Consider the following 15,954-nt stretch of genomic DNA (forward strand, 5'->3'; position numbering starts at 1 on the left):
TAAAAGGTTAATAAAATGCTTAAAAATCAACGTTAAAATATGGTTGAAATAATGTCAGTTCTTGTTTCAACGTTGAAAAAACATTGATAAAACAGTTAATGCTAAACGATTGTAAAAGGTTAATAAAATGCTTAAAAATCAACTTTGAAATAATGTCAGTTCTTGTTTCAACGTTGAAAAAAATATTAATAAAACAGTTAATGCTAAACGATTGTAAAAGGTTAATAAAATGCTTAAAAATCAACGTTAAAATATGGTTGAAATAATGTCAGTTCTTGTTTCAACGTTGAAAAAACATTGATAAAACAGTTAATGCTAAACGGTTGTAAAAGGTTAATAAAATGCTTAAAAGTCAACGTTGAAATTTGGTTGAAATAATGTCAGTAGTTTGTTCAACGTTGATTCAATTTGCAAAATCAAAGGGTAATTAAATGTTGATTTAACATTGAAATGCCTGCTGGGATAATTACTGTAGCAAAACTATAGTGATTTTTTTGTTGTTAAACCATGGTTAATATTCTAGGTTTGGAGACAGCTTTTGTGTCATCGGAGGATTTCTTATTAACTAATGACAAAATTAAAACCAAAATAATATTCAGCAATATATAAATCAGCAATATCCAAATAATCATAAACATACACCATTTATTTCAAATAAAATCAAGATGCTGGAAATAATAAAAAATATTAAATAAAATGGTTTATAACATCATGGCATCTGGTTTGACTTCCTTAAACTCCCTGTATTTAATCAACACAGCCCCTTTTTGGTGAAAGGTTGAAAACAATTAAATCATTTAAAAAGATAAGAAGTGATAATAGTTGTTTCGCCACATAAAACAGCGGCATACAACAAAGAAAAAAATCTATTTTAAAACACAACAGTTGTGTGTCAGACAACAATGGCAAATGACAAAGAAACAGTCCAAGTGTACAACCCTAAAATCAAACTAAGTGTGTTGTCATGTCCAAAAGTACTTGTTTAATGTATTGATGGCTTGAGATGTCTTTGTAGTGAGTTCAGACAGTTCATGACTAACCAATGTTAATGTGAGGTCTGACCACAAACACCATTTACAACTTTTGTCCTGCATATCATTTCCTTTTCCTCTTCTAGGGGGGCTACAGCGACGTGTCTCTTTCGGGCTGCTGATTCACTGTCATCCGGCGTTGCACACGGTTTGTCATCCCTCTTGCGTTTGTTCACCAGTCCGCTGTTTTCCTCTCCTATTCGACCTTCTGGAAGGCCGAGTGTGCGCAAACATACTAAAGCTGCCGCTTGCTCTGCGAATTTCTTTGACTTCTCCCTGAGATACAAAAAATAAGTATGATTTCCAATGATTCTCGGCTTTGTTTAATCATACAGTTCGCATGGTTGTACGCAAAACTCCCATAGCGTAGAGCGGTACTTCTTATCAGCCACAAGAACCGTGGACTGAAACGCTCGATCTTGAGTTCGCTGCTCCTATAAAAGTCAAATGGACACTGGTTAGAGTTGGCATTAGTAAGTCTGTCTCCAACAAAATTTGTATCTGATCGACCTCAATCGTATTGATTAAGGTGTTTACATGAAGGCTTTTTAATTCGATTAAGCCATCAATACGATTACAAACTGATTATTTGGTTGCATCTAAAAGTACTAATTGTGACCCGTTTGACCCCAACACTAATCGGTAGTATCATTATCAGTGACCTCCTGATATCATAGCATTATCTCTAATGAAACTGACCGTCTCATACACGGGTTGATCAAGTTTTTCCTTTCGACTCCACTCCAGCAGGAACATCTTCGGTGTGATCTGAGGTGGGTAATCTCGTCTGCACAATAACAGACACAAGTGTGAACACAGCATATAAGCATAATTAATTATGAAGGGAGTCGCAATAAATCCAAACCTCTCAAAGCGGATGGGCATTGTGATGACATCATCCTCTAGTTTCGGGTTCAAGGCTTGATCACTGTCGGCCTGGAGAGAAGATCTTCTAGCTTCCAGTTCAGCTGCGGTCTTATTGTAGAAGTCAGTCATGCCAAACACCTCACTGAACGCCACAAGAAGATATTTTGTAAATTTCCTACCGTAAAACTATCAAAACTTTTGTGAGTGGATAAAGCAAAATAGCCTCCAAAGTTCACTTTACTACCTGTTCCTTGGGGATTTTCCATTAAAGTTTGGTTCATGTAAAAGCTTACAACTTCAACCATTCAGTCAACAAGGTCTTTACAGCGGTTAGACAGTAAAGAGCACTAAAACAAACCTTTTCATAAATATGCATTGATGTATACGGACTTCCTTGGACTTTGAACTTTAAATGAGATTTTCTCAATATTTCGATTTTTGGTCTCTCAAGTTCCAGATTTTCAAATCATTGTATCTCGGCCAAATATTGTCCTATCCCAGTGGTTCCCAACCTTTTTAGCCCCAAGTACCCCCACAGCCCTATCAGTAAGGCTCAAGTACCCCTTCATCCAAACTAAACCAAAGTTGTGTTTTAAAGACAAATAATTAGTAATATTAATTAATCAATTAATTTTAAACATTAAAGTAAAAATCACTTACTGATGAAGCATGTTTATTTCAACAAACCACCATCATTGCGATCAGTGTTTGCATTTTATCAGCTCATTTGCATTTTAAAAGACACACGCAAAAACGGCACATTTTTGCTCTGGCCTACAAAATGGCAATTTTGACATGCTATAATTAATTATCTGTAGGGTGTTTTGAGATAAAACTTCAAATACGGACTCTGGGAACGCCAAAGACTTATTTTACAAATTAACAAATTTCATCATATGACCCCTTTAAGGGCCAGATTTACTAACAGCTTGCACAAACCATAATTTTGCCGCTAAATAACGACTGAACTTACTAAAGACACGCAGTAGATATTTAAAAGGTGTTATTTTTGCAACGTTATTGCATATGCATTTGTAGAAGTTTTCATTTTAGGAGCAACATTAATGGGAGAAGAGTATTAAATTTGCCAGAGGAACATACTTTAAAAAAAATAAAGTTTGCCAAGCCAAAGGAGAAGGAGAGGAGGAGAAGTCAAATCAGGTGTTTCAAAACTTCGTTTAACCCTTCATCTTTCGTCCTCCGGTTCTTCTAGTGTACTTTTACTTAGCTGGAATTTCACACTCCGCAGTCCGCATTTTCATTTCGATGTCCTGCCGAGGTCTCTTATTTGCAACCCTGTACTAAATTGCGCTGCTCTTAGTAGATTGCAGTGGTCATTATGGAAATGTGCTTATGTCATTATTGTGCCTGTGTATTTTATTTGCGTCTTTGTAGTAAATCACACGGCGCTTGTTTGGAATTGAGCTCTCACGTCCTTTTTAGTAAATCTGGCCCTAAATTGACTAAAATCTCAATTTAAGTTACTGATAATTAAAGTGTGCAAACAACTTAAATTATTCTGTTCAAATATAAAGAGAAACAAAATGTGTTAAGACATTCACTATAAATAAATTACATTTAAAGGAACAGTATGTAAGAAATGTATATCAATTAATCATAAAATGGCCCTGATTTGTCACTAGACATTAAGAAATCATTTTCATTTCAAATACTTATATCACTGACAACAGTGGTCTGGCCAGGATATTGTCATTTAAAAAGTGGAGTTGCAGCCCTCAACTGATGTTTATGTTGTCATGTTGTGTATTGGCCACCAGCTGTGTGATTGCAGTACCAGTTTTGGCCACAATCCTGCCTACTGTTCCTTTAAAGTAGGGATGTTAACAATTAATCGATCTTCGATTAATTGTCGATAAGAACTTACTCGATAAAACTTAACGATTGTTGAAAAACAAGATCATGCACGTGTGTGCGGCGCCTGCGCAAAACACATACAGTCGGAGAAAAAAAAATTAAGCGAGCGCGCAAAAGTTAAACTACTAGCTATGATCACAACGATGCTCGATGCAAAGCACACGCATGTGCTTTTTAACGTCATGCGAGACGAGGCTGGCTGGCTGTCAACGCAACGAAATTACATCCGCAGTGGATCTGACAGGGTCCGACGCAGAAAATGCAAATACGTTTAGGATACTGAAAGCAAAGACCCTCTTCGGGGAAGACTGCAAGATTAGCATAGCAACGCTGCTATATACAGAGAAGGAGACCAGAAGCCGTTTTTAATGAACAGATTAAAATGTAATCTTAAATTATGGCAAGAAACTGTCAAATGAAACTGTAACTGACTGTCGTTACACCCTGAATGCCCGCAACATATATCACTGATCATCATTATTGACTGGCTGAGGCGCTGCGTGTTTTCTAATGGAAGGTTGGCATCTCCGTAATATAAGCATCTTTGCTGAAAGTACGTCTAAGCTGAGGTGACGACGAGAAAAGTGCCCTTCGTGTGCTTCTTGGATATAATTACAAACGGTGTATCAACGACTCGGAAAGCGAGGTAAACAACTTGATAAATAACACTTGATGATAATAAAACTGTTATTTTGACATGGACTTTCATGCGTCTGTTAGGAGGCGGAGTTATACACTGTGTCTATTAGTCATTATATTTCATTACAAGATAAGTTTAAATTGATGATTTTATCAAAACAACAACTACATTGACTCATTTTACAATCCCACTAGCATGTTATTTAGACAAAATAAAATCTTTTAATTCGCGTGAGGAAGCTGTCGTTTTTATGCACACTTTTATGTCATTGGCTATATGCCACAGCAGTGAAGGCTTATTGCACTATTACTGTTAAAGATTATTAGATTGATTTATAGTTAATTTAAATGATAATCGAATATTGGAAATTGCAAAAATTGACATCCCTACTTTAAAGTAGTCATTTTTACAATGCTTTCCTCACAAAAATCAATCTTAGGGCAATGACTGGACAAACGAAAGACATTTTTATTAAAAGTAAATGAGATCAAAGCAAAATCTAAATCTTTTTGCATACCCCCTCGAAACTCTTCATGTACCCCCTGTCCTATCCTAATAAACCATACATCAATGGAAAGCTTTTATTTTTTTTAAAACAAAATCACCCTTACGACTGGTTTTGTGGTTAAGGTCACAAATAATCCATTAAAAAAAAGATTAAAATTGGTGAGAAAATGAAATATTATTGGTCACAAAAATATGATAAGGGAAATGAAACAGTTAAATAATTACATATGTATAGAGACAAATAAATATATCAAATTAAAGTTATTATAAATGTGAATTACCAGATTTCTGCAATGGTCTGAGCTGCATGCAACTGTTTTCCTAATGGAGACTCGACTTTGTCTCTGAGCATCTGGCATAAGCAGTATTTGGTGTTGAACGGGTTATTGTCATATCGAACGGCCTGTAAGCACAAAAGAATATAATAAACATCACATATAATAAAAGTCTCAGCTGGGTGTTTTTATTTGATACAGTTATTGCAATTATTATGGTTGATTATTAGATTTTACATTAAAGTATGTTTTTAAATATTTTATACCTTTTGAAAAAGAATAACATCCAAAACAATATCAGAAGTGCTGCATAATGTCAAAATATCAACTACACTATTGATTTAACACATTGTAAATATACACAGTAACATTCAACAGGTTAGTGACACTTTTTTAAAAAAATTTCCCTTTACTCGTAATTTGTAAAAATTTTCTCATGTCATTTAATCATTCAGCTTCTTGAGGTCTAATAAGGACATTTTGGTGGGTCCTCACTTTCTGCCACTCCTTTGAAGGGCTGTTTGAGGGTTAAGACTTGGGTTTAGGGTAAGGGTTGGGGATTGCATAACGTCTATAAGTGTCCTCACAAAGATAGGTGTGCGTGCGTGTGTGTGTGTGTGCGTGTGTGTGTACAGCTAACCCTTTAAAGGGCTGTTTGAGGGTTAAGACTTGGGTTTAGGGTTTGAATTGGGATAAGGTTGGAGTTAGGGTAAGGGGTTAAGCACTTAGTTGTGATGGTTGGGGTTAGGGTAAGGTGATGGGGGTTGCATTAAATCTATGAGTGTCCTCAAAAAGTACAACTGTGCAAACGTGTGTGTGTGTGTGTGTGTTGCTTCTGATTCAACACTGTATCAAACCACTCACAAACAATCGTAAGTGTAAAGATGTAATCGCAGCTTTTGGTGATTACACAATCATTGCTCCTGTGATCGTAACTGAGATTAGTTTCACAATTTTTAGTGCCGCCTGACTAACAGCACACATTTGTCTTTATTCGATTTTTTAAAAATGAATCTCTTTATTTTAAAAAAACCCCGCTACACAAACTAAACAAAAGTGGACAAGGTTGGTAATGTTTCAGGTTTCTGACAACATAAATCCAATAATGAGTATGCTATGTGGTTTTGTGGTAAATTTATTACAACACGCTTAGAACGAATGTGAAACCAACAGTGTTAGTGTTGATTCTGGGACAACACACTGAATGCGTTGTCCCAGAATGCACCCATCTATGTGTTATTATTGAAACAACACATTTTGTGTTACTTTTAACACAAAATGACACATAATGTGTAAAAAGGTTAACGCACAAAGATGTGTAAAAAATTAACACATCCTTTCTAAGAGTGAACTCTATGGGGCGGTTTCCCGGACAGGGCTTGTCTTATGCACTAAAATGCATGTTTGAGCTCCCTTCATTTAAAAACACATTGTATCTTAACATATATCAGTGCTATTGTTTAGTCTCAAGATGCACACCAGTATTGTTTTTTGTAAGGTTTGTTTGTAAAAACGACTTAAATGTCCTAAAATAACTATAGCCTAGTACTGGATTAAAAGTAGGGTATCACGTTTTGAAAAATGCTTGAAAAAAGTTGAGATGATAACATAGTTTAATATGGCAAAAGGGTAGACTATTTCTTTAAACAGTGTTGTTTAGTGTTGCATGACTCGTACTCGCTCCTCCCGCGGTAGTAACTCCTCCTTCTTCATTTTTTTTGTACGTTATCGGAAAGATTCTGTAAAGCTAATCTTTCTTTTTATAAATCTGATTAAACTAAAGACTCTTCAGAGATATAAAGGATGTCATACTACTCCAGATTAACATCAGAAATGCAGAAACGGCGTGTGTTACGTGAGTTTTAATTAAATAATAAACTTACACAAAGATATTAATTAAGTGTCATTCAACATACAACAATGTCTGAAAGCTCCTCTTTCTCGACACTTGTAAACACTGAAGCTGTAGTTTTGCAGATGTCACACGTGCCCTTTCGACGTGATTGTGTAATATGTAAGGTGCATCACAAGGCTACTGCACGAGGAGAAGTTGTGGTTTAAAAGTACTTTTTTTGGTGAAATGGCAATCATTTTTTAGAAAAGACCCTTATGCCTCGGTTGGGATGGTTTAGAGCCCTTTAAAACACAATAAACTGTAAACTGTTGGGGTCCACTAAAGTCCACTATATGGAGAGACATCCTGGAATGTTTTCTTTAAAAAAAACTTTTCGACGGAACAAAAAAAGACATAAACATCTTCAATGACATGGAGGTGAGTAAACTATCAAAATTTTCCATGAAAGTGGAATATTGCTTTAAATAAACACACTGCTGATTGGAAACATTTAGTTTGCTCAGTAAGTTAATGTTATACCACTCACATATTTGATATATTCCTCCATAACAGCCTCTAAAGACAGCGTCCCCTGCTGGCGGAAGATAGAAGGATTCCACATGGCCGCCCGGGCAAGCATGACAGACGACGCTCCTGTAGCCACCCGGAAATCCTCGATGTCATCAAACGTCTTCACTAAGTCCAAAGAGCCACCACTACAGAAAGATATATAAACAAGACTGAGAGTAAAATATGTAAGGGATAATGTAGAGGCAGCCGGTAGTTATCGGGAAATAAGCCCCGACAGTGTGATCAGGACCCGACGCTTATTACACGGCTACTTGCCACATAAGAAAAAAAAATGGACATGAATATGAATTTGAAACATTTTATTGGCATATTTGTTTTAAATTAACATTTTTATCCTTCCGCGAAACTTTGCACAGATGCATAAAATGATCGCAATACCTTATTAAGATCCTCTGCTTCATACTTGTCTGTCTGAAGTTTTAATGCCCATTCTGTATTTTTTTGTGTGTTGGCTTCGTAGCTGTCATGCTCTATTTTGTCAAGTTCAGACTCAGTAAGCTGTCTTGTCGTTGTTCGTTCTTCTATTCACTGTTTAAATGTTTTGTTTTTTTTGTACATGTTAAAATGAATGTCAAAATTCTTAATTGTGGTTGTCCAGTGTTTGTCACAAGATGGTTCGTACAAGTAGTACCAGCTATGCGTTATTACTTTGGAGCGGTTATAATTTGAAAAGAACGAACCTGCAAATGTCTCAACTGACCAATCAGAATCAGAGCCGTGTAATAAACAGTTTTAATCTTTAATTTTGCTGTAAATATTTTATAAGGAGCAGATCAACTGCGATGTGGATCTCTAAAGATGAATTTTAGGGAATTTTAAGGGGCTTGTTGTAAAAATGGAGTAAAAAGAAACACTTAAAGGTGCAAAAATATTTTGCTTGGATACAGTAAACTTAATATTTGGGCATTATGTCATAAATCATAGGTTTAAAAAAAACTTCTACTTTGACACTACTTAGACAACCAAGAAATAATTGCTCATGTTCACAGCATTTCTTCTTTCTGTCCACATAAATGAGGAAAAGTAGTTTTAATAAACTTTAAATATGTATGAATGGCATTGCATTTTAAAGCTGGGTGATTCTCGCTAAATTAGACTTATGAGGTGTCATGAAACATTTTGATAAAAAAAGTAAATGCTATCAAAATAAGTAGCATACCGTTACAAACATCTCTTCATGAACTATTTTGCACATGACTTCAAATGGCATCATACAAACCAATTTTGTGTGTTTTTTCCACATTTAAGGGGAAGATTTTCATTACCGCAACGTGTCCATGACTGGATTTGGGTTCTTTGACATGGAAATTTTTATAAGATAAAAAGCTTCAGTGCATGTTATACTATAAACATTTACAGTAAAGAAAAGTGGTATTTGGTGATCATCAGTAAATGTAGAGACTAATAAGGAATATAAATGTGTCCAAGAAAAATTCTCATGCTCCGCAACAATTTTCAATCATTGTTTAAGCCCTCAAGGAACTAACATTTAAAAAAAAATTGTTGGCTACCAGGTAAGCAGTTCTTATTTTTTCTCTCCAGATAAAAGTTGAAATTTTGTTTGTCATAGTGCCTAGACAACTTTCTAGTTCTCATTACCGAAACACGAGTTTGTAAATGCATATATTTAATGTAATATCATGTTGCGGTAATTATATATTTTTTAAAAATGTAAATTATTTTACAGGAAATATTTTTTAAATCCTCTAAAAATAATAATTATAGTAAGTTCAGAACTTAATCTTATATGTGCAAAAAAATTGGCTTCAAGGGCTTTAAAAAAAATCTGAACATCTTCTAAATCTGGATTTTGTGAGAATCACCCAGCTATTTCATCTGTAAACGTTTAAGCAGCATATGACTACAGATTTTATATCATGTGTGCATAAAAGACGAGTGAAATAAATGTAACACTAACTTGGCAATGACGGGTATAGACACACTTTCGGCTACAGCCTGAATATAATCACAGTGGAGCGGATGGCGTTGTCTCTCCTCTTTCATCCTGAAAGCACGCATACAAAAACATACAAATGATTGAAGCTACTGAAACAAAAGTTTATCCACTAATGTTAAAAGAAAACATTTGACCTGCCGTGCACCGCTATGGCTGCCACTCCTGTTCTTTCAATTCTCTTCACTAAATTGACTGTTTCCTCAAGCTGAAAACCATATAATGACAAGAAAATTCATATTTTAAAGATCATCAAACATTATTTTCTTATTCCACAGGCTACAGTACTTTCATATAAACACTTACTGTAGGGAGGATCCGGATTTTACATGTTACTGGTTTTGAAATTCCATTCACAAGAGTGCTCAGAATCTAGAAATGACAAGAGGCTAGAAACTCAATAAATCAATAACGCAAAACATGATTTTGTTTAATTTCAAGTTTTATGTAATAAATAAAAGACATAGGGGCAATTTCCCAGACAGGGTTTAGATTAAGCCAGGACTAGTTTATAGTTATATTAGGACATTTAAGACAAACCATTTTCAAAACAATGGCACTGATATATGTTAAGATATGTCAATAAGGTGTTTCAATTATGGCAGCTCAAACATGCATTTTAGTCTGGGACTGTTCGGGAAACCGTCCCATATTAGCACCAAAAATCGAAGAAAACTTACAGCTTCTATTTTCTCTGGATCAGAGAGAAGTGCCGAACCCATTCCTCCCTATTAAATATAAACAGCACAAATATAACTCATACATTAAATCATGTACAATAAATAACAAGTACAGAAGTTGTCCTTACCTTTGTAGAGTATTCCTTTGGACAGCCCATATTTACATCAACGGCCGCGACATCATTTTCTCTGTTCGGGACGATACACAAGCTTTAAATTCTAATCATTCAGAGCAATCGCTTTGACAAACATTAGATATATACTGGATTATATGCAACTCACACAAGTTTGGCCACAGCCAGAGCTCGGTCTGGATCAGCTGTCCCCTGCAACATAGAGGAAAATAAGAGTCATTAAAAAGCATACATATGTATTAAAATTAAGGCTGGGAAAAGATTAATCACATACAAAATAAATGTTATTTTTTGCATAATATATGTGTGTGTACTGTGTGTAATTATTGTGTATATTTAACCACACACACATACATATATTCATGTCAGATTTTTTTTATTTAAATATCTTTTTTTTAGTTTATATATATATTAGGGCCGGGACTTTAACGCGTTAATTAAGATTAATTAATTACACAAAAAATAACGCGTTAAACATTTTAACGCATTTTAATCGCACTTATTTACGGAGTCATTCGTAAATGCTACAGACCCTGTTTTAGTTCGAGAACTCCGGGGTTGTGCTGCAGTGTAAATAAAAGTAGACGGAACCTAAACGAACAGCTGATTTTAACGTGACAACGCATCAATTTCAAAGTAAAAATGGTTTGCCACGGAGGTTTTGCCCAATAAACATCTACCAACAAACTACAGATTATTTTAACATGTATCGTAATGTCTGTTATATGTTAATGTTTGAGTATTGTTGGGTTTAAATATTGTTGTAATGTTGTTTTGTTTCAATTTAATTAGTTTATTACGAGTTTAATTTAAGTTTTGTTTGCTACTTTAAAACGAATTTCGTTTCAAATAATTTGTCTCGTAATTATAAACAATGTTTTGTTGTTAGGTTTTGTGAATATAAATTAAAAAGAACATTAAAAGCAACACCGTGCATCTCATTGATGCATATGCTTCCGAATGCCAAAACATGCAGTGAGTAAATCACTTACTTTTCAAAAAATCAGCCTGGCAGTGCCCAGAAATTAAATTTACACGCGCATTTAGAGCATAATGTAGCAGCACGTTTGATTTGCGGTGTTCTTAAGACTTTTAAAAATCAACTTCATATTAATTTTAATAGGCTACTTTGACGGAGGACAAGCACAGATAACAGCGACGGCAGGTAAAGGAAAAAAGTTAAATGGTGTTTTTCTGACGAATAGAGTCAGTTTGTAAGAACATTTTTAAATGGACTATAAGATCATCATATGAACTCTGAACAATGAACTATTCTAAACATAACAGCAAGAAAATCTGAAGAGGAACTCGCAACATTAAAGCAATAAGCATTTATGTAGGCTAAAGTTATATATCACCTCTTATTTTTTTAATTTAGTTAAGTTTCAATGGTAACACTAAAGGCGCGTACATTATGCAGTGCTTTTCACATCCGAATCCCACTTAAGAAAACTATAATGTGGAAGTTAAAAATGTGCATAACATATTTTTATATATTTTATTATAGGCTATATAGTATATGTTTTGTTGTTTTTATACGTGAGGTGGGGGATCCGCGCAAATAGGTACCGGAACACAGACAGTCAAAACCCGAGAATCCCCTGCAATTATTAAAAAAATGACTACTTTAAGAAATGCGGGCCAGGAAGCGGGTCGGGTATAATATATATATTTTTTCTTTACGGTCCGAGTTGCCGGCGGGTTAGATGAAAACCTCGGTCAGGTTCTGGTTGTTTTGACCCGCGCATCACTGGTAAGCGTCGATAAGAGCATGGTTGTGTGTAAGCTATGCAACAAGGAATTCACATATCACCGCAGCACATCGAGCCTCAAGTATCATCTCAATGCAAAACATACAGCAGCTAGCGTGGACATTAGCCCGACTCAGAGTACAACGACATGGTTGAACAAAAATAAACAATATTTTGTTGCTTAAGCTTATGTATTCAGTCATTATTCATGGTACACTCTTAGAACGAATGTGTTAAAAACAACACATTAGTGTTGATTCTGGGACAACACACTAACTGCCTTATCCTGGAATCTCTGTGTTATTATTGAAACAACACATTTTGTGTTACTTTTAACACAACATGTGTTATACTTGAACACAAAATCAACACAAAATGACACATAATGTGTTAAAATTACACATAATGTGTTAAAAGCTTACCGCACAATAATGTGTAAACAATTAACATATCCATCCTTTCTAAGAGTGTATACTAAGAGTGTAAAAAAATTACTTCTTAATGTTCTCAGGTCAAATATTTAGATGAGATTAAAATGCGATTAATTTAGATTAATTAATTACAAAGCCTCTAATTAATTAGATTAATTTTTTTAATCGAGTCCCGGCCCTAATATATATATATATATATATATATATATATATATATATATATATATATATATATATATATATATATATATATATATATATATATATATATATATATATATATATATAAATATATATACACACACATGTAAATGTTTCTTAAATACGTACATGAATATGTGTGTGTATTTAAATGTACATAATAATTACACACTGCACACACTCATATATAATACGTTTTGAGCAAAACCTGAAATAAAGGACTTTTGTTAGAGATCAGATTCAGAATGATGATCAAAACATACATGGAGTTTAAAATGTTGTTAAATTAGTTTTTGCTTCAGTTTTTTATAAATTGCGGATCTACAGATTACCGCCAAACTCGACATTGGCAGGAAAATGTTTTCTCTTAATTGACAAGGTAACTCGTCAATGGCGGGGAAAGAGTTAAAATATCTTCTTTTTGTGTTTATAAAGGAACTCATACAGGTTTACAACAACATGAGGGTCGAATAAATGATGACAGGATTTTCAATTTTGGGAGATCTATCCCTTGAAGTGTATGCATGTACTAACCATTTGAAAGACGACGCGGTCCTTCTCTTTACTGCAGGTACGAAACATCACACGCTCATCTGGAGCAATGAAATCAACAGTCTCCAATACATCTAAAGATACACAAGATGAAACCTTAATAACATGGAAGTTGCTCATGTTACACATTATTACTAAGGATCCATAATAGGCACATAAACAATTTCTTAAATGTGGTGTAGGTATACGTGTTATATAGATACATACCATTCACCACTCTCTCACACTGAGCCATTTTGATATCAATCAGCTCCTGAAATGACAAAGTAACATAGCTTCAAGTTAATGAATTAATGTCCTCAAAATAAATCAAAATAAAAATCTTTTTTTCATCCAGCTTTGAATAAGTCAACATTGTTGTTGTTGTTGTTGACAGTAAACCAAAAGAATGCAAAAAGGAATGTAAACACGTGAGAGTAGTTTTTAAATATGCAAAGTTATGCATAAAAGAGGTTAAGTAAGTGAAATGTGACATTAATACAAGTATATAATAAATTTTCCCTCTCACCTCACAGTACACAATATCTGCTCCATAATCCAGCGCCAGCAGTCTCATGGGAAGAGTGCCCACGCGCACCATAGGAGCCAGAATACACTTATTACTAAAACACAACCTCCCAACAGTGCTGGCCATCATCATTATCACTGCAGACACAACATTATATAAATCACTATGAAACTATACGAGCGTGACAGGACATTTAACTCTGGTTGCTTTCACAGCATACAAACGTCATGCCGAATGTTTTCGTCTTTTTAAATAAATGTAACTTAACGTTAATCAAAATCACAATGGCAATATTATTGTTACAATGATATAATGCGATTAGATATAAATAAACATATATGATGAACTTACAATCATCAAACTTCAGTATACTACATTACAGCTGTGGTTGAAAAACGTGCGTGCGCGTGCAGCGTTCTTCCGGTTTGACGTCATAACTGTGCGCCGAGGAATAATTAATTTCTGATTCTACCATGGTTTATTTTATTATTTTCACTACTTTAACGGTCAGTATATATCAGATAACACATAAGTTAACGGTTTGTTTAAAACTATGTGTGGTAATGTGCACTTGTTTACCCTTATAATCTTTATTTTTCCAGTCGAGCGTACTGGCGCTGTGGCTTAGTTGGTTAAAGCGCCTGTCTAGTAAACAGGAGATCCTGGGTTCGAATCCCAGCAGTGCCTTTTACTTCACGAAACTAAAGCATTTAAAGGTTGCATTTCTAAAAAGGAATTAAATTTAAATTTTATTAATTGTACTGCAACTAGTGCACATCTTTAAAGGGATACTTCACCGATTTAGCATTCAGCTTTGTATCTGTAGAAACCCGGCAGTATTACTGAATGACCATGTTTCCCTCCCTCATTTCCCCCTGAGAGGAGAGATATCTGCATTTTGGTTCTGCAAAAAAGTCCTCCGATGATGTAATATGACGATTTTTGCATCATCGGAGGACTTTTTTGCAGAACTAAAATGCAGATATCTCTCCTCTCAGGGGGAAATGATGGAGGGAAACATGGTCATTCAGTAATACTGCCGGGTTTCTACAGATACAAAGCTGAATGCTAAATCGGTGAAGTATCCCTTTAAATGAAATAAATAAATAAAAATACTGATGTGTTTACCACACTTTGGCAGCACCCTTTTAAGACAATTGTATTATGCTTATGTTACATTACTCAATTACCAGATCAGAATATATAATCTATAATTATATATATTTATTATGTATCATTTTAAACAGAGAGATTTTGCAACATTATATGTACATATTAATAAACGTTTATCTTATAAATGTTAAGAGAGTGACCTGACCGTATATTTACCAATACATTATTAAATGCCACAAATCAAACATTGAATCTCTAAACATTCTGACATTTTGTTATTATTAAATTAAGGGATGCTTTTTACCTGGTGAAAGTAGCAATAGCTAAACAACATTAATACAAATTAAAACTTCCTGAGAAGCAAAAGTGTGTAGTTAGTAATAGTTCATCTAAAATAAATATTCTGCCACGATATATTCATTGTATACTGACTTTCCTTCAGGTTTCAAAACAAAAGGTTTGAATAATGCTTACGCTGCTCTACATGCCGCCAAACTTTAAAAAGACAACAAAACACCAATAACTGTCATAAAGATGGTCAATACAATGCTTGCTCTTAAAGGTGCAGTGTGTAATTTTTGAACGATTTCTTGACAGAAATGCAAAATAATATAGAAAACTATATGATCAGGGGTGTAATACCTTATAATGAGACATTTTTATCTACATACCGAGGGTCCCCTTACAAGAAAGTCGCCATTTTGTGCCGCCATGTTTCTACAGAAGCCCTTAACGGACAAAGATGACATGTTTGTCTGGTGGCGGCTACCGTAGCTTCTCTATGCGTTTCAAAAGCGAGGGGTGAGAAGTGGACTAAGCCGTTGGTTGCAATTCACAACCTCACCACTAGATGCCACTAAAATTTACACACTGCACCTTTAATAATTGGCCCTTGTTCACTTCTATTGTATGGAAACAAACAGAATGGACATTTAATAATTTTTTGGGGGGGGGCTATTCAAATATTTATGTAAAACTACACTGTTCAGTGTTCAAAAAAATGCATGTTT

The 15,954-nt window shown here is 34.6% G+C and overlaps 1 protein-coding gene and 1 non-coding gene across 2 annotated transcripts; one reads left to right on the forward strand and one right to left on the reverse strand.

Moving 5' to 3' along the window:
* Positions 1–625: 625 nt before the first annotated feature.
* dus2 (dihydrouridine synthase 2) lies at positions 626–14,307 on the reverse strand. The gene is made up of 16 exons (XM_073868374.1): positions 14,183–14,307; positions 13,832–13,968; positions 13,531–13,576; positions 13,306–13,397; positions 10,537–10,580; positions 10,383–10,443; positions 10,255–10,302; positions 9,881–9,946; positions 9,712–9,782; positions 9,539–9,625; positions 7,577–7,745; positions 5,202–5,323; positions 1,897–2,040; positions 1,731–1,818; positions 1,388–1,465; positions 626–1,303 (listed from the first exon to the last, which is right to left on the reverse strand). Exons 2-16 carry the CDS (start codon positions 13,961–13,963, stop codon positions 1,046–1,048), a joined length of 1,506 nt encoding a protein of 501 aa, XP_073724475.1. The 5' UTR covers positions 13,964–13,968; positions 14,183–14,307; the 3' UTR covers positions 626–1,045.
* A 137-nt stretch (positions 14,308–14,444) lies between these two features.
* On the forward strand, positions 14,445–14,518 carry trnat-agu (transfer RNA threonine (anticodon AGU)). Its single transcript has one exon. It is a non-coding gene; the product is annotated as a tRNA-Thr (tRNA).
* Positions 14,519–15,954: the final 1,436 nt, after the last annotated feature.

The sequence above is a fragment of the Misgurnus anguillicaudatus genome, chromosome 6, assembly GCF_027580225.2.
Source record: "Misgurnus anguillicaudatus chromosome 6, ASM2758022v2, whole genome shotgun sequence".
Taxonomy (NCBI): Eukaryota; Metazoa; Chordata; class Actinopteri; order Cypriniformes; family Cobitidae; genus Misgurnus; species Misgurnus anguillicaudatus.

What these genes read in the sequence shown, in the direction of transcription:
- dus2 (XM_073868374.1), bottom strand. Translation starts at nt 13,963, where the DNA reads ATGATGATGGCCAGCACTGTTGGGAGGTTGTGTTTTAGTAATAAGTGT. An exon ending in CAGACCATTGCAGAAATCTG is followed by an intron (nt 2,041 to 5,201) that starts GTAATTCACATT and finishes TGTGGCGTTCAG; the next exon opens with TGAGGTGTTTGGCATGACTG. An exon ending in ACCGCTCTACGCTATGGGAG is followed by an intron (nt 1,304 to 1,387) that starts TTTTGCGTACAA and finishes TATCTCAGGGAG; the next exon opens with AAGTCAAAGAAATTCGCAGA.